At 38.6% G+C, this 19,896-nt stretch overlaps 1 protein-coding gene across 2 annotated transcripts in view; it reads left to right on the plus strand.

Moving 5' to 3' along the window:
* The window catches only part of LOC125454171 (endoplasmic reticulum junction formation protein lunapark), a 70,964-nt gene that overhangs the window by 24,109 nt on the left and 26,959 nt on the right, over positions 1 to 19,896 (plus strand). For both annotated transcript variants that reach the window (XM_048534659.2, XM_048534660.2), the window contains exon 7: positions 10,912 to 10,995. In XM_048534659.2, coding sequence (XP_048390616.1) covers positions 10,912 to 10,995 — 84 coding nt within the window. The remainder of the gene's footprint in view (positions 1 to 10,911; positions 10,996 to 19,896) is intronic.

The raw sequence follows: 19,896 nt of genomic DNA on the forward strand, positions 1-19,896 counted from the left end.
TTCCCTTTGGTTCCTAAGGACTAATGCTTGCTTAAACTGCTTATTTCCTTGTTATCTACATGTTGAAGATTTCACTACCTGTTTTTATACATCTTGCAAGTTTTCCCATGATTTCTAATTTCTTCCTGTTTGTTCTTTTAGTCATCTAAGGTTTTGGAGTCGATTTGTAGCTCAGGAGTGGGTGTTGAGGATGTTGAGGTTGGTTGGCTCGCTGAGCTGATTTCTTGTTTCGCAGACGTTTCATTACCATGCTTGGTAACATGCTCAGTGCAGCCTCCAATGAAGAGTTGGTGTGTCTTACCATCTGGTTTTTAAACTCTGGGGTCCGTTGTGATGGATTGCCTCACTTCTGGTTTTTCTTCATAGTGGAATGTATATGGCGTCGAGTTCAATGTGTTTATTGGCATGCTTCGTGGAGTGCCATGCTTCTAGGAATTCTCATGCCTGTCTCTGCCTAGCCTGTCCCAGGATCTTTGTGTTGTACCAGTCAAAGTGTTAGTTCTCCTTGTCCATGTGGATTGAGATCATCATTTGCTGGTTTCTAAGACTTTAGTAGGAGACCAGAAGATTAAGATTAATCTTTGCAGGGCCTTTTCTTTCAGTTTTGTACCACTTTTAATTTCCATAGTTTGCCTCACATTGTGCATTCTCCTTGTAGACTTTCTTTCTCATTAAGTGTATTTTTTTTTGAATATTAAAATTATCTCTTAAATGACTGCCGCAACTTCTCTCCTGTTTTGTCGCTTATCCTATTTACCCAGCCCACTTCAGCCAACTCTTTTTATACGCTTGCAATCGGCTACTTTTGAGTTTAGGGCACTAATTAGGCTGACGTTTCTCACTCTCAAATTGAATTGAAGATTGCATTATCATCACTGTCTTGTTTAGAGGATCCTTTACTGTAAGTTATTTAATTAATCTTTACATATTGCCCAATACCAGGTCTAAAATAGGACCCAGAATCTGTTACAAATGTGTGAATTAGGAGCAGCAAGAAACCATTCAGCCCATCAAGTACATGAAGCTGCTTAATAAGATTAAACCTGATCTGCTTGTGTTTTGAATTCCACATTCCTATCTACCATCTTATTTTGATTCCCTTGCCTAATGAGTATCTTTCGATGTCTACTTGTAAAAATGTTCAGTGACACCACTGATGCAAAAATTTACAAATTGTCTCCATATTCTGAGAGAAAAAAATACTTTCATCTCTCCTGTAAAGGATGTTCCCTAGTTCTGGATTTTATTTCCATGTCCATTTTGTCAAGAACACTCGTGATTTCATATATTTTGGTCAAGCGACTACTCGCTCTTCTAAGTTCCAGTGGGAGCAAGCCCATTCTGCCTGACCTCATGTAATGAGACAACCTGTTCATTCCAGGTATCAGTCTAATAAACTACCTCTGTAAATAGATCATACAACGTAGAAAAGTACAGCACAGTACAGGCCCTTTGGCCCACGATGTTGTGCTGTGGAATAATCCTAATCCAAAATTAAAATAACCTAACCTACATTCCCCTCAATTCACTGCTGTCCGTGTGCATGTCCAGCAGTCGCTTAAATGTCACTAATGACTCTGCTTCCACGACTACCACAAGCAAAGTATTCCATGCGCTCACAACTCTCTGGGTGAAGAATCTCCCTCTGACGTCTCCTCTATACCTTCCTCCTAACACCTTAAAACAATGACCCCTCGTGGCAGTCAATCCTGCCCTGGGGAAAAGTGTCTGGCTAAATGTTATAGAGTTTGTTCATTCTTTCTTAAATTAGGAGACCAAAATGGCCCACAGTATTTCAGACGTAGTCTAACTAATGCCTTGTGTAACGGAGGCATAATATTCTTGACTTTGTTTAATTCCTCATAATGAAGGGCAACTTTTCATTAGCCACCTTAATTGCTTGCTGTAACCCCATAGTAGTCTTTTATAATTCGTGCGATAGAGCACCTTGATCTCTGTTGGAATACTGCAGTCATTCTGTGTTTAGATGATAGATATACATGTTTATTTCTCCTGCCAAGGTTGACAGTTTTATATTTTCTCACATTATACTCTGTCTGCCAGATGTTTGCCAACTCTTAACAGCATACTTTCCTTCCTAGTTTTGTGCAATCTGCAAGTTTGGCTACTTGCCTTCTTTCCTTTCATGTAATTCATTGATACAAGTTGTGATAAGTTGAGGTGATGGTGCTGTTCTGAGAAACTGTCATCTTCCAGATTGCTTTTGCTAATTTGATTTGTCCTGTTTATGTGAAGATTAAAATCTTCCATGATCATTACTGCAGCTTTCTTATGTAAGATCACAATATAGGAGCAAATTACTGCAGATGCTGCACTGAAAACAACAAATGCTGGAGATCACAGCAGGTCAGGTGGCATGCATGGGGAGAGACCAAGCTAGTGTTTTGAGTCTAGGTGACTCTTCTTCTAGACTTGAAATGTTAGCTTGCTATCTGCCCATGGATGCTGCCTGGCCTGCTGTGATCTCCAGCATTTGTTGTTTTCATTTGAACTAATTCCTGATTCTTGTACTGAGCTTAAGCTTTGTTAATAGAGCTACCAACCTCCTTTTTCTTCCCTTTTGACCTCCTGAAATGTCCTGTATGCTTGAGCACTTGAGCCATGCTAGTCTTGCACCTGTGCCCCTGTAATGGTAATCAGTTTATTTTTGTTTCTGCTATCCATTCATCCATCTTGCTATAAATATCACTTTGTTTTGCCCTTTTTGTATAATCTGACCTTATTTGCTGTTGTACATTTCTGTTTGTATGCTGTGTGCCTTCCCATTACACTTGGTTTATTAATATTTGGTACATTACCTTAGACTGTTGCCTTGTCCTTTTCTTTTTAATTGTTTCTGTCCCCTATTAATAAGACACTGGTCCCAGCACAGCTCAGATGAAGACCGTCTCAGTGGTACAGCTCCTTCTTTCTGCATTGCCCTTGTTAGAATCTCGATTCTTTCCTTCCTTTCCCACTGCAAGTTTCTCTTGATCATCCTAAGCGTGTCTTCAACCCTGGCACTAGGTAGGGAAATGATTTTTAGAACTCATGACATTCTCTGCTATAGAGAACTGTATTGATTCCTGGAATTGTGTCGTCACTTATTGCTATTAAGGCCACAAGACATAGGAACAGAAGTAGGCCATTTAGCCTATTGAGTCTGTTCTACCATTCAATGACACCTGATATTCCAAACCTCTGCTTTCCTGCCTTTTCTCCTTAAATTTTGATTCCCTTGCTGATTAAAAATCTGTCTCAACCTTGAATATATTCAATGACCCAAACTCTGTTGCCCTGTGTGATAAAGAATTCCACATGTTTGCTACCCTGTGGAGAAGAATTGCCTCCCTTTCCTTATCCTAAATAGGTGATCCCTTATTCTGCCCTATTATCCTGGACAATCCCACAAATGGAAACAACCTGTCTGCACCTACCCTCTCAAAGCCTTTAAGAATTTTTTACATTTAAATAAGGTCATCCTCATTCTTTTAAGCTCCAATGAGTTCAGGCCCAGCCTATTCGACCTCTCCTCATAAGTCATTCGCATCTTATTCAGGGTCAATCAGTCCCTGGACAGTCCCTTAGATTAAAGGCCCAAACTATTCATGGTTTCAGCTGTGGTTTGGCTAGAGCCTTGTATAGTTTTGGCAAGACCTCTCTTTAAACTTGATTCCTTTTGAAATAAAATCCAACATTTCATTTCCCTTCCCTATTACCTGCTGAACCTGGATGACTTATGCATGAGTTTTTGACTTATGCATGAGTATCCTCAAGCCCATCTGTACTGTAGCTTTCTGCAGTCATTTCCCATTTAAATAAGATTCAGTTTCTCTGATACATTCATTTATTCTTTCACTAATCAAACAGTTCTCTGCACCACTGTGCTGTGATCCATTTTTCTCATCCTGCCTGCAATCCTTGCTCTAGTCTCCACAATTTGCTATAATCTGGAACCTACTGGACAAGTGCAAAGGCGGATACTCCTCTAGAGCTATCTTTTGGATTCCCATACTTGTCTTGCTCTGTCACATTCACCTCTGCCTGACCACAGGCCACACTGTAAGTATCTGGAATAAGGGTTGTGCCCATCTCCTGGAGTAAAACATCCAGATTCAATCTTCCCCTCTGTGCATATCAGAGTCCGAAGTTTATATTCCAGCATTCATTAAAGGTCAATTTAACGTCTTGGCTATAATTCCTCACCAGAGCTTAAAGATCAACTTCAGTAGAGTTGTGAAAACAAAATCTAAAACTTCCAAATAAACAACAGGTGCTCAAATTTGTAGGAGAAAATTAATGGCTTTCAATGTCCTTAAAAATGTTTAATAGAAAACAGATCTTTTGGACAATGCCAGATATTATCCAGTTAGGCACTGGAAAGTTGTCTTGAGAAATTTAAGTGGGCATAATTTTTGTTTATTTCTTTAGCTTATTTGAAGGTATTTTTGCACTTCTGATTGCTGAGTTTATCCAGTGAGCAGCCAAGTTTGCGCTTTGTAGGCCAAGAAAGCCCAGATTAAGATGTGACAAAAAACCCAAGAACAGTGAATGCCGGGAGGGCATGCTGTGATGAGGACATTAAGAGCCTGTCAGGGATAGAGATAGGTGGTGTGAGTGGACAAAAACTTGGTGTTTGAGATAGGAAAGTGTGAGGTCATGCAGTATGGTAGAAAATAAATCAAAAGCAGGCTTTTATTTAACTGGAGAGAGGCTTCAAAAAGAGTGTAGAACAGAGGGATCTGGCTTTTTTTTCTGTGCATGAAAAGCAAAAAGTTAGCAAAGATGGATGAATCTTGGACTAGTCAGTCATAGTTACAGAATAAGGAGATATTCATTTAAAACTGAGGTGTGAAAGAATTTCTTCTGAGGGTAGTGAAAGTCTGGAATTCTCTAGCCTCAACTTGCTGGGATAGATCTCTGAAAGTATTCCAAGTGGCGGTGGGTTGAGTTTTGAGAATACAAGGCATTGAGGACTCAGGAGCTGGCACAGTAGAAGAATTGAGGCCTTGGAGAGATCAGCTATGATTTTGTAGACTTGAAGAGGTGAATGTCCTAGTCATGTTCTTTCTTCCTATGTTCACAGGAAGTGGTGAACAGTGTGAGTTACTTTATCCTTTATTTATGCTGGTTGGAATTCATTTCGGGGAATACAGGTCCCAATGAACTGACAAAATTTAAAATTAGTGCAGAGAAAGGGATAGAACATCTGCTTATCCTTTGCACTGATGTTCTGGGCTCCCTCATTGAATATCAGGATGTTCTTTGGAGAAGACACCTCCCTCTAGGTGTTTAATTATCCATTACTATTTGCTGGATTTAACAGAACTGCTGAGCTTTGATCTGATCCCTTTAGGTGTAGGGTTGCTAATAGCTTGCTGCTTTAACCTTTTTAAAAAGTGTATAGCTCTATCTTATACCTTGCTACATTTATATCTTAATTTTAGATAAGCTTTTTTCTGATGTGCATTTTGACTTCCTTCATTGAACCAATGTTGGTCCCCTAGTTGGCCTAGTATGTTACAGATTGTAGCAGATTGCAATTCTGCTGTTGATGATCCACAATTCTTCGCAAATGTAAAGTTTTAAACTGTTGGTTCTGCTCTAAATCTATTATATTTAGCGAGTTTTCTTAACAGGAAAGATTAAATCATTTTTGACCATGCAAATCTATTGTTAACCAAGCCAAGTTTCTCCTCATTCTTTTACATTCGGAGTGACTGAGTAGTGTTATCGTGAAAACTGCATTTTATAGAATTTATGATGTCTATCCTTTCCAGACAATCATTTTGTACAGTTATGCCCTTTTACAATCATCTTATGAGGTTTACTATCCTTATGATTAAATCCAGTAAATATTAATTTACAATTGACAACTAAGGGCAGAAATCCAATGAGTTCAGTTTGTGCTGCCTGCACATTTTGTATATGGATTCTAAATTCCAATGTTTATTTTGCCACAGCAGTGAACACATTCTTAAAGAATCAGATCTGATTTGACTATGTGCACTGCCAGTTCTGCCCCATCTGTCTTTTTTTTTTCCCTAAAACTGAGTCCTTTCTGTTTTGCGTAAGCTCTATTAGCAGATGTTCTATTGCTTTCTCTGCACTAATTTTAAATTTTGTCAGCTCATTGGGACCTGTATTCCCCTAAACTAATTCCAATCAGCATAAATTGAAACAGATCAAACTGAATTTGTTCACTTTTCAAATGGTTGATTCTTGCTTGTGCTCATGCAGGAAATGGGTTTATTTTTAATTTGTTAATTTTGTTTCGCCTTGTAAGAAAATTGCAATTTTTTTCTTTGTGCTGATGGTTTGAGATTAACAGTAAAGCAAATGAGATATTGGCCTTTATATGTCATTAAAGGACTTTCATTGCTCCTTCTTGCCTTTATTGAGCTTTTGCGGTGCTTTGCACCAAGCTAATTGCTTCTGCTAATAAATAATCTAAAATCAATGCTGACAGCGGTTAATTGGCACACAGACTTTATTTCTTAAAGCACTCTGCCAACAACCTTCTTAAAATTAATAGCATTAAGTGCTATGAGGAAATAAATCTGAGGAATTGCCTGTCATTTACTGTCATGTCTAATAACTTTCAATAATGACTGCTGATAGATTTTTGTACATTCCATTATTGAAGTAGGTGCATGTAATTATTCTCTTCATTATATTTAAACAATTAGCAATATTTGACATTTCTTCACTAAGAAGATGCGGAGTACAATTAACAAGCTTTGAGAATTTTGGATTATTTTACGACTTAGCATTTCTTTTTAAATTTCCCTGAAGCAGCATAGTTTGCGTTCTACTATAGCAGCAGTCAAAATACCACGCAGATAGAAATTTATCTTTTTTTGTATGTTGTGTAATTTCAGTAACTTCTGTCGCCATCTATGTTTATCTATTAATCTTAGTTGTCCCTTAACCCTTGAACGTAGGACTCAATGTAAGTTGAATTCTGTTCTTGTGTTTGACATAGCACCTAAAATTGCAGTTACTCATAAGGTCAGAAGTGGAGAAATTTCAATATCATTAAGTATTTGGAACTGGAGGAGATTGCAAAGAAAGGGAGGGGAGATGCCAGATAGGGAGTTTAAAACCAAGCTGAGAATTTTAATACACATTTATTGGTTTTCTAGTCGTCAGAATAGTTCATTGATCATATGGGACCGGAGAATAGATTTTTACTTTGATTTAAGACACGAACAGCAAAGTTTAGGATGACCTCAAGTTTATGAGAGGTACAGTGTGGGCTACCTGCTGACAGTATAATCCAGTCTGGAGGTGATAAATGAATGAGATGTTATCAGCAGATGAGTTGTGATGGGGGTTAATCTGGGGATTTGTTATGTAGGTGGAAATAGATGGTGATGATGCTATTATGGGGTAAGGAACTGTTCTCTGTGTAAAATATGGCATCAATTTTGAATGAACTAGCTGAATCTGACTTTTGCCAGGAAGTCTATAGCTGGAGAACAAATTTTGGCTTGTGTATTATATGAGATGTCATCAGTGTTTCCAATATTGACTGGAAGTAATCCTAGTATTGGATGTTCGGTTTGCAATTTGATAGTTAGCACTGGTGAAGGATCGAAAGCGCTATGGTGCTTCTGAGTGACATCATCAGAAACCACCGTATTTACTTTAGTGAGGATTGTGATGGCACCAACTCTACCTCACCACCGCCAGTTTTGACACAACTGTGAGAATAGTGATTTCAAGTGGACTTTTCCCTTGAGTTGGTTTTCCTTCTACCTACTGCAGCCCCAGTCTGCTAACTATGTCCATCAATTCTCTAACTGCCTGATCAGTAGTGACACTATAGATTCACTTCTGAGATGAATATTGAATCCACCACCTAGAGTACATTCTGTACCATTGCTGCCTTCATGAGTATTTCAAGTGACGTTCATTATAAATAATTTATCAATGAATCAGTCTGGAAGGGTGATAGCCCCAATTACGAACTAAGCTTTTATGCCACTGTTGAGTTGTTATCATCAGACTTCCTAGGGTCCAAAGTCAATGTTGTGGCCTTCCAGAACCATTCATTCCAGAGCCTGTGTTATTGTGATGACATCTTTGATGGCTTGGCCTTGTCCTAAAAAAAAATGTTAATGAACAAGACCAGAACAGAAATTGCTGGAGAAACTCAGCCAGTCTGACAGAATCTCTCCACGGATGTTGTCAGACGTAATGAGTTTTTCAAGCTATTTCTGTTTTTGTTTCAGGTCTTCCGACGTCAGCAGTTCTTATTTTCATATTAAACAAACAAGATGGGTTTTGATTATCAAATAGTTAAGTAGCCAACATTATTAAGGTCAGCTTTTAGGTCCAGATTTTTATTCAGTCAAATGGATTTAAATTCCATAATCCCATGTGGGGTTGATTTTTGTATTTCTAGTTCAGGAGCATATCTAGTATGCTACTGTTTAGTTAACGGTTATTTTCTGAGCTGTGGTAAATCAATTTGCAGCTTTTGTGACTCAACAATTAGTATTTTTCATCAATACTGAATTTCAGTACGCCAGTTTGTCTGTCCACTCACCTTTGAGCCAGAGCCCAGCTCGTAACCGGGCCTCGTTGGTAGTTGCTCCGTGTTCCTGTTAAAGCTGAACTTTTGGTTCCAGCTGATCTTTGGTTTTTATTTTGCATACATTTGAGAGTATTGCTTTCATTTTGTTAGCTCTCAGCACCCAACCACCTTATTGGTGCATTTCTTCGGTATTTTGAATTGAAGTTTTTTTTTTGCTAATGCCCATTGGTGTAGACACAATTTAATATGCACTTGTTTTTCATCAGTGCTTGGGACCATGCATTTCCCAATGAGTGTGCATGGTTCGTGTCAACAAATGCCTCTTTTTATAAAGAGGTGCTCTGACAAGTAAAAGCCAGTTTAAAACATGTCAGGCCCTTAAATTTGTTTTCAGTTTAGAAGATTTTGGGATGAGCACCTCTTTTGAAAATAATTAAATTCTGAATTAAGTTTTTCGGTTCAGAAAACACCACTGGCTTCTAAACCCCACAGTTATGTTTGCCCTAGAGAAGGATTTCAGGGCAGCTCAGGGAGTAAGTTACCTCAGCAGAAGGTTAATTAGTGAAATTTTCAAACTAGGAGAGTTTGGTTAGAAATTTTCAAGGTTGTTAGAACTGAGAATGTTTAGGCTGTCTGATTCAGCACATGTGAAAAGGACTTGGCAAACTGTCTCCACAGCCCGTGGCAAAGAAAATGTTGAAAGTGGTTAAATTGTGCCCTAATGACTTGAAATGGGAGTAATCTTTCTGGATGTGTAATCACTGTAAGGGATAGTGCCTCTAAGTGGGTTGAAACTTTGTTTTGCTGGGCATATTTAGTTTTTGCTAATTGTTTTCAATGTTTAGATATTTAGGCAGACTCTTACAGAGGTCTAAACGATGTATGCTATGCAGTGATTTGTGGCAGAGCCAGATGAGCCATCTGGCAAGGCCTAGTCGGACATCCGGAGTGTTTTGCGACATCTTAAGTTCTTGTTGAGCAGTGAGGTGAAACTGTCACTAGTCATCAGTGAGATATGATTAAGGGATGTGTTATAGCTTGTTAAATGCATTATTAAAGCCACAACTTGCCTTAATAAAAATCAGCTTTCCAACTTGCCAATTAAGTTGAGTTCCTGACATGCATGTCAGAGCAACGACATCAGCTTGCCCTTATCCAACAGAAAGACTGTTTGCTGATACCAGGCACCAGCATCTCCGGGCATGGTCTTCATGGGCACTGGCCACTCATCCACAGACATATGCCAGCAACCCTCATGAGACCTCTCTGAATCACTTAAAGCATGCTTCTGCACTTCAGTGACGCACCTCGGCTGCACTGGCAACTATGGATTGCTGCTGTAGGGATGCTGTGCACTGATGGTCACACATCTGGCTCAAGGATTGGCTTGTTTGCTTGCTGTCATTGTGCTGTTACGCTGAGCTTACCTGGGTGCTCGCAACATCCCTGCCCTGCGGTGCCATTTATCATAGACACAAGAAAGCTTGTCATGGTTGTCAACAGCCCTCAGTTGCATCAAGGAAAGTGTCCTTCACTTAGGAGGTTCTAGTAAGTTGAGGGCAGTCACCGATACAACTACAGAGTTTAGACATGGTCAGCATTAGAGTTGTCTCTTCGTAAGGGATATGCGGCCCAATGTTGGGTATCCCCATACCCTTCTAGATTCTTTTTGCTTGATTGTGGGCTACTTTCTTCCTGGAATGAGACTCAAACAGCTGTTACAAGATATTAAATTGGGGGCACAATTGTTACTTTTGCTGTAGGTTGGGAGGTGTTCCAGGTAGATAAGAAGGCAGTGCAAAGTATATCTAGGGTTCATGGTTTCAAGTGTCGGTGTTGGGAATGGCAAATGAGGGATGTATTGCATGCAGAGATAATGGGAACTGCAGATGCTAGAGAATCCAAGATAACAAAGTGTGGGGATGGATGAACACAGCTGGCCAAGCAGCATCTTAGGAGCATCTTATGGTCTTATGGTGGGGATGGTCTGCAACCACATTTCAGTTACATATGATGAGGTGCATTTGGTAAGAGAGTGAGAAATCTCCCTAAAAACCCAATGCAACTATGACTTAAAATCAAAAAATGTAAGATTTAGCCCATTGTTATTTACATTTCCTTTGTATGATCAAAATTATTCTGTTGTTAAAGAAAGTCTGCAGCCTCATGTGAAAATGCCTTGGTGACTAACCACACATTAACTAAGTAAGAATAACATATGTTCTATCAAGTCAGTTTTTATTCTGTGAGCTGATTTGTCCGGCTATACCAACAGCTGAGATCATAACAAGTATTACCATTTCAAACTAGTATAATGTTGCAGGTATGACGAAAATTTGATGTGTAACTCTAATATGTTTTCCCCATAGCTTGAAGAGGTTATGGAAAAGGAGACGTACAAGAATGCTAAGCTAATTTTGGAGAGATTTGATCCAGAATCCAAGAAAGCTAAAGTAAGTTTTTAAGCTAAAATATTTTAGGATTGAATAGAAGTGTACATTTATCTCCATAATTTCTGTTCTTGAGTTTGAAACAAAAATGTCTTGTCTTGTGGTAATTTTTCAGTTTTTTAAATTATTACAGATATACTACAACTAAGCACCTGCATATCTATTCAACATTAACTATTGTGGAATTTAGTAGGTTTGAAAAGCTGGTAATTTGCACATGAATTTCATTGTACCGTCTCAGAATTGCTTTGTTTTTGTTGGGCTGAAATAGACTAATCTGGCTCTTTTATATTGAGTTTTAACCTTTTGCACAAAATTTTGCATCTTTTTGAAAAGCCACTAAAGATAAACAAATAATTGCGTCAGGAGAAAATAGAAAGAGAGTAAATTAGCAAGACACAAAGTAAAAGTTTGTGAGAGCTTTTGCAAGCACATAGAAAGGAAGACATCAGCAACAGTGTGCCCCTGAGAGTCTGACGTGGGCATAATGATGAGAAGTAACACAGAGGCAAGTTTTTTTTGTAATATATCTTCATGGTATGAGACTCTTCTGTACTACCAGAAGCGTTGGAACATCAAAAGTCAAGCAAGAATGAAGAACCTAGTATAACTAACATTAGGAAAAACAAATTGCACTAATTAAAGGACTGAAAAGCTTAGGTCCACATTTTGTCTTTCTAAAACAGTTGGCAGCAGAAATTGTGGATGCACCTGTTTTCTTCCAAATTTCACTAGGCATATAAGAAAAATGAATTACAGACTAATTAACCTTCCTTCAGCCACAGGGAGAAAGCGGGAATCCATTACAAATTAAGTGACCACAGTAATCAATTTAAAAAATGAAACTTGAGATCCATCAAGCTGGGGTTTCCTAGCGATATGGCCTGTTCAGTTTTACCATCGATTGGGTTCATAACGGACAGAATATACATGCCTTACAGGAGGTGCAGGGAGGTTGTATTGGCATGCTGTTGAAATTAGAGGGTTATGGTATGAAGAGAGATTGAGCAGATAGTGTTTGGAAAAATAAAATGTTGAATTGAAACATCAAAGGAACTGAGATGGTTTTTCTTGGTAAATATAAAACAATTGTTTCCCCTGAATGGAAAATCTAGCATTAAGGAGCATAGACTCAGACGTCTTAGAATGAAGATAATTAGAAATTTCTTGACTCAGTGTTGTGAATCTTTGGAAGTTTCTGTTCTGAATGACAAAGGGTCTATGTCTTTGAGAACATTGAAGGCTAAGATTGAGCACGCTTTGTATCTGAGGATTTTGGAGATTGAGCAGGGAAAGTAGAGTTGATGTAAAGGACCGGCCTTGTTCTCACTGAGTAATGGAGCAGCCTCGAGGGGCCATGTGTATTAGTTTTTATTCACATAAATCTACTGTATTCCCCCTCTCTTCGTTGTCACTTCAGAACTCTAATTGAATTTGTAATGTATGGTTTACCTCTGTGTTAAATGTACTGACATTGTCTTTCATTTTAACCGAAGTGTTTTAAATGCTCACTAATTTCTCCTAAATTTACAGAGTCTAAAGATTTTCCCAAAACTCAGTAATTGCTCTGATTATTGTTCTCTCTCTACTTGAATATACATTGGCTGCTTTCCCTGGAATCTCTTCCAGGGCAGGTGGTACCTGTACACAAAGGACAGGCTGCACCTAAACTGCAGGATATATGTGTCGTTGAGGGGAGGTTTGCTGTTGCCACTTGTGAGGGTTTAAACTAGTATGATGAATGGTAGGTAGAGGAGAATGGAGCTGCATGTCTGAATGTGCAGAGGGGGTAGGGGTCAATAGGTTGAACCTGTTTAATGGAAAAGGTGGGACTATTGAATAGTGTATTGAGTAAGCCAAGAGGGAGAAATAATAAAAAGATGCTGAAGGACAGGATAGACTATACAGTCAAAATTAAAGTTCTTTACACACATGTATGGAGTGTAAGGAACAAATTTTAATGACTGCAAGCATAGATTCAAATTGGGAACTAAGATATGGTTATGGAGAAATGACTGTAGGATGGTCAGGAGTAAGAACTAAACATTCCAGGTTATAAGGTTTACCGGAGGTAGAGTTAGAAACCGAATCATTCCCATGGTGAGGCAGGATGTAATGAGGGAAAAGCACCCAGTGGAAACCTAATGAATGGGTGGAACTGAGGAACCATAACTGAACTAAAACCACAACAGATGTTCTATTTAGACTACCTGTAGCAGCTCAGGTGCTAGATTGTAAAGATGCTTAAATAGCCAACTATGTAACAAGGGTAGAATAATGTTAATGAGGGATTTTAATTTTAACTGGGAGAGACAGACAAGTACCTGCTAGAAAGTTTGTGAATTTCTAGAGGGTATCCAGTGGTATGCCTTGGATGCATTAAGGGGATAACCAATGGTGGATCTAGTATTTTGCAATGAGCCTAATTTAGTTAGTGACTTGTCACATGGCGATCATAACATGATCAAGTTTCATGTAGCATTTGTAAGGGATAAACAAAGATTGTGTGCTGGAATTTTGGATTTAAATAAGGCAGATTTAGATGGGATGAGGTGGATACTGTTCATAGTAAACCTGGAAGCTCCGCTAATTGGTAAAACAGCCAAGGAACAGTGGATAGTGTTCAAAGAAACATTTAATGCTATTCAGAAGGAAAGGCTCCACCTCACAAAAATAAAACAGCTGTGGATATCTAAAGAGGTAAGAGCATAAAATTAAAAGGGCTTCTTAAAATGTAAAGAACAGTACAGGTCCCACAGAATGGGAAAAACCGTGACCAGCAAAAGGCCACAAAGTGCTTTATAAGACCAGGTAAAAATGATTATGACAGGAAACTTTAAAGGGACATAAAGGACAGTAAAAAGGGATATTATTGTTACGTAGAATTCCAACAATGTGGAAACAGACCCATCGGTCCAACAAGTCCACCCTGACCCTCAGAACACCCCACCCATACCCAGCTACACATTCCTGAATGCTATGGGCAATTTAGCATGGCCAGCCCACTTAACCTACACATCTTTGGGATGTTGTGAAAAAAACCGGAGGAAACCCGCGCAGACATGGGCAGAATGTGCAAACTCCACACAGACAGTCACCAAGGGTGGAATTGAACCTGGGTCCCTGGCACTGTGAGGCAGCAGTGCTGCCCCATAAAAGGAAAGCATTTAGTTAAGAGTATTATTGACCTACAAAAGGATGAGAATAGGATATTCTCAATGACCATGAAGAAATTTCAGACTTGATGAACAATTATTTTGCTTCAGTATTCACAGCAGAAAAGGAGGGTACCTTTCTGAAAGCCCCAAAGCAATTAAGAGGGTCCGGGGTAAGGTCTAAATGAAATTAGCTTAACTATATCAATAAATAATAAGAAAATTGATGGAACTGAAGAGTGACACATCCCCAGGACCGGATGGCTTCCCTATATGGTTGCTAACGGAGGTTGGGAACACATTGCTGATACCGTAATCATAATCTGGATTCAGGACTTGCACCTCTGGACTGGAAATTTTCTCTTGTCGCACTATTTTTAAAGAAGGATCAGAGGGAGAAACCAGGGAATTACATACCAGTTGGCCTGACATCTGTGGTGAGGAAATTGTTGGAGTTTGTAATCAAAGATAGGATAACTGATCTCTTGAAAATTTCAGTTAATCGTGGAGAGTCAGCATGGATTCATGAAGGGTAGGGCATACGTGACAAGTCTTATAGAGTTTTTTTCAAAGGCAATAAACAGACGTAAGTTGATGGATATTGTTTATATGGACTTCCAGCAAGTCTGAGATAAAGTCCCACACAAGATACTGTTAGCTAAGATGAAAGCCCAAGGAATTGAAGGCAATTTACTGACATGGATAGGAAATTGGTTCAGTGGCAGGAAACAAAGTTGGAATAATGTGTAAGTGCTCAAATCTGTGGGATGTGACTAGTGGTATCCTGCTGAAATCTGCACATTCAAGTGATATGTAAACATTGTAGCTAGTGCTTCTGGTGCCACCCTCTGACTTTTTTCAGCTGCCTGAAGTAGGTGACACCTGGTTCAAACACCTTTTTTTCTATTACATTTTTTTAGTCATTTTCTTTGCTGCAATTATGTCTAACAATTGTTGGATAACCTCCTAAAGTATATGTGTATTCCTACTGGAAAGAAGTAATTTTATATGTTTGCCAAACTTTCATTTTCTATGATTAGTCAACTCTGGTCATCTAGTCTCTTGACTTTTTTTTCTGTTTTGTTTTACCATCCACATGAAAATTCTTTCTAGTGAGTGGAGGTCTTTTCATTTATGTCACTCTTTCATCTTATCTTCCCATTAACGTTTTTATACATGTTACAAATTTAAAACAATTCTTTTCCTATTCTGAGCACCAACATCAACATGTACCTGGTGTTGAAGTTTCAGTTTAGTCTTTTTCTTCTTCTCTGCATATCTTTTTTTTTATAATTTGCTTCACCCTTTCACCTTTTTTGACTATTTCTTTTGGATGTTATTCATCTCCTTTGACCATTCCCACTGGCGGTGTCATGTTAGTTTTGGCCAGGTCATCTTGCTAACTTCTGCCTTTTAGCAGTCTAGCAACTTTTATTTGAACACTTAATTGTCATTTTTTGTTGTTCAGCTGATATGTCATCACTACCTCTTAGTTCTACAATCAAATTTGCCCACATTTATTTTTCAGAAAAACATTGAGCAATGTGTTTTTAACTTGTTGATCTGGGAAGCAGTCCTGAACATTTTAGAGTGTTTCACGCTTGAACATGTGCATTACCTTTATTTCAGTGTTTGTGATAGCCCATCATCTGTAATCATTCAAGAATGAGTCACCTTTTCAAGAGCTTTTAACAATAAATGGGCAGTTAAAGAATAATTGCTGTCAGTTCAATTGATTTCTATCTAGGAATGTTGTCTCAACATTGCATCATACCCCAGAACAGTGACAGCAAACAATGACAGAAAATTTCTGAATATTTGTGTTATTCTGTTTGTGTATGTGTACTTTGGAAGTTACTGCCTGTTTCATTGGCATAATGACAGTGAATACTGATGATGTGAATAGTTTTGCCAGTATCGGCACTAGTTTGGGCCCTTGTGTAGGTTGGGACCTTCTGAAAGATTGATCTTGAAACACTCCATCCTGCATGTTATAATTTAGACAGTTCCAAAACCTTGGCCAGGAAAACAGTCCGCTAACACCAAAACAGTTACTTAATTCTTGATCTCTTGTCGATCTAGCATGGTCCACCCATTGAACACATCACAAGATGATCACGTTACATTTGTCTGTGCTGGAACTTCTAGTTATGAATGAGCCATCCCTTGTATGGTATTTGAACTGTATAATCTCTCTCAGCCTCAAATTGCTTTAACATATAAAACTCTCCTTCTGTTTCAGTTTCACTATATCTGCAGGGTCTCTGCAGATCTCCTCTTTGCATATAAAATAAAATTGGGATTATATCAGTCGCTATAAGGGGCTTGTGGGGGGATAAATCCAATACTGGATCGTTAGACTTCAGCAAAGAAATGTAAAATTGTTAAATTATTAACGAGCAGAAAATAATAATTCATTCAGTGGAGTAGAATTCCATGTAACCCTTTAAATCTTAAGTATTAAAGAATATAAGTATGGATGCTTGGAGAGTTGATTGAGTCATCATTATCTCATATACTGACTGTTATGGATTCATGGCTATGAGCTAGTATGAATCAGACATCTGATAAATTTTATGTATGAAGCTGTTAGACTAATTCAAAAAGAATAAAATTAAATTGCAAATGCAGGAAATCTGGTCTTAGTTGAAGTTATACAACAAACTAATGAGCCTCAATGAAGGAAACAAACACTTCAGGTGGTTCCCATTTTAGAATAATTATCTGTCACTTCAAGGCTTCTGATAAAGCCCCACGTTGAAGACTGATGACAAAGGCAACAACCATGGAATCCAAGGTAATTTGGCTAATTTGATCCAGAATTAGCTGGGTGGCAGGAAGCAATGGGTGATGTTCATGGATTGTTATTGTGACTGAAAACCTGTGTCCATCTGGGCTCTACAGGAATCAAAATGGGGTCCTTACCTATTGTATACATAAACAATTCAGAGTTGCATGTAAGGGGGTTGATCTGTAAATTTGCAAACAGTACTAAAATTGGTGCGGTTTTAAGTAGTGAGGAGAATATAGTCTGGATTATCAGATAGAAGGGCTGAGCAGTGGCAAATGGAATTCAATCCAGATAAATGTGAGATGACGCACTTGGGTAGGACCAACAAGGCAAAGGAATACATCATGAATGGTAGGATCCTCAGAAGCACTGAGGATCAGAGGGACCTTATGTGCACTGATCCTTTACGGTAGTGTAGCAGTACATAATGTGGTTAAGAAGGCATATTGGATACTTGCCTTTATTAGTTGAGGCACTAAGTTTAACTGTAGGGAGTTTATGCTGGAACCGTATAAAACATTGATTATGCCACAGCTGGAGTAATTGGGTGCAATTCTAGAAACCACATTAAAGGAGGGATGTGATTGCACTGAAGAGGCTGCAAAAGACTTCTACTTGAATGTTGCCTGACTTGTAGAGTTTTGGTTACGAAGAGAGATTGGATAGATAGGGACTGTTTCCTTGGAGCACGGGTGATATTATTGAGATGTATGAAATTATGAAAGGCACAGGCAGGAAGGAACTTTTCCCTTTGGAGGGATCAGTGACCAGAGGCGCAGATCTAAGAGAAGGGGCAGGAGGTTTGCAAGGGACGTAGGAACGTTTTTTTCACCCACAGGGTGGTGGGCAACTGGAACTCACTTCCTGTAAGAGTGGTAGAGATGGAAACATTCGTAAGTTTTAAGGAGTATTTAGTTGCGCACTAGATGATGTGATGCTAAGGCATACAAGGCTATGGACCAAGTGCTGGAAAATTGAATTTGAATAGTTGTTTTTGACTTCTGCACGCTCGATTAGGCCAAAGTGCCTTTTTCTGAGTGGTAGACCTCTATGACTGTGACTCTAAATGAAGTAATTGGTGCCTTTCAAATACACTAAATAAAGATGCATTTTTATTTATGCTACAAATGCTTGTAAGACTGGAAGTCAGTATTTATGTCTATACTTTGCTGGTCTGAGGAGGCGGTGTTACATTGTCTAAAACTGTTAAACCACTGATAATAATCCCAAAATAACGTTAGATAGGGAATTCTAGCAGATTGACCCAGTGATGTTGCAGGACTGATGAGACGTGTCGGAGTCAGGTGGAACCCGAAAGTATTCAATTATATTCTTGTCCTTTTTTGTTGAAGTTGAGAAAGGGAGATGCTGTTGAAGTAACCTTAATTTGTTGTTGTAACCTGTCCTTAAACTACTTTGGTCAGAGTACTGAATGTTTGTTTTGGGTGAACAAGGAATTGCTGCATTAGCATTGATACTGTGGAAGCAGCCCGTTCAGCCCATCGAGTCCACACTGACCCTCCAAAGAGCATCCCACCCAGACCCTTACCAGTACTCTGTCCCTGTAACCCTGCATTTTCCACAGCTGATCCACCTAGCCTGCACATCCCCAGACACTTTGGGCAGTTTAACATGGCCAATCCACCGAGGATGCACATCTTTGGACTGAGAGGACACCAGAGCACTCGGAGACATGGGGAGAATGTGCAAACACCACACAGACTGTTGCCCAAGTGTGGAATCAAATCCAGATCCCTGGTGCTGTGAGGCAGCAGTGTTCACAACTGAGCCACCATTATCTTGTTCACCCGAAAGTGATAACTGGCTTGTTGCTAATTGATCTGCTTAATTTTCTTTTTGAACTTTAGTGTTTTTAACTGGCTAACTTACGAGGTGATTTTACAGACACAAAGATTCATCCATGCAGTCGGGGACTGGAATCAAATTTAGACCTGGCTGGATTTCTGGCTTTTTTTGAGTGAAAGGACATGAGTAAACTAATTGGATTTTTACGACTTTTCCGGTGTGAGCCTACAGATTGCTGATATTAGCACATACATTTTTCTTAAAATTGCAGTTTTTTTGTACTCATGACTCGATGCATTTCTCCAGCCACGCGACCATTCGGCTACTCTATTGGGAACAGTCACTTTTTTTGTTTAAATCTTTCAGTCAAATGATTCACTTCACAGTTAAGGACTTTTGGACATTCTGCAGTTTAAAATTGTTGCGGATTTTAAGTAAAATAACCCATTTAATTTAGTTTAATAAATATGGGTGTATGTGTGATGAAACATTATTATTAGTTTCAAACAATAATACAAAATATTGATCAGCACAAGTATATAAACATCAACTCATACATTTCATGGATGGTGTTGAATTAATTAAAATTAAGTTGCAAGGTTGAAGTGTTTCAGTAGACTCTAGCCTAAGTGTGGCCTACCAGTATAGAGCAACAATCAATACAATGTTGAACACAATCATATTATCGAATATGAGAAAATATACACACAGCAATCGCACTACTGATCCTTAGTCAGATCTCATCCTGATTGCTGTATCTAATTTGAATCACTGAGGTGTGTCTATGTAATTGAGTCCAAAACAACTAAAGTGAGAATTAAGTAGCTGTCCTCAGATAAGAGAGTTATATTAAAGAAATATTGCATAACTGTAAACTTAAAAAGGTGTTTAGACCATCCATGCAGCTTATTTTTTTGCTAAGCAACCTAAGATTCCAAAAAAATTAATATTTGTTCTGGAATAATATACCTGAATTTCTATGACACGTTAATGTGTCAATGTACTTAAAACAATTAATTACAGTTGAAGTCACTGTTGCAATACAGTAGAGTGCAGCAGCTATTCTGGGCAGTATCTCAATTAGTTGTGAGATGAATGACTTGTTTTCCTTTTGTGTTATGAGGTAAAGAAGCTGTTAGTAAATCATTCCAC

This window comes from Stegostoma tigrinum, chromosome 7, assembly GCF_030684315.1.
Source record: "Stegostoma tigrinum isolate sSteTig4 chromosome 7, sSteTig4.hap1, whole genome shotgun sequence".
Taxonomy (NCBI): Eukaryota; Metazoa; Chordata; class Chondrichthyes; order Orectolobiformes; family Stegostomatidae; genus Stegostoma; species Stegostoma tigrinum.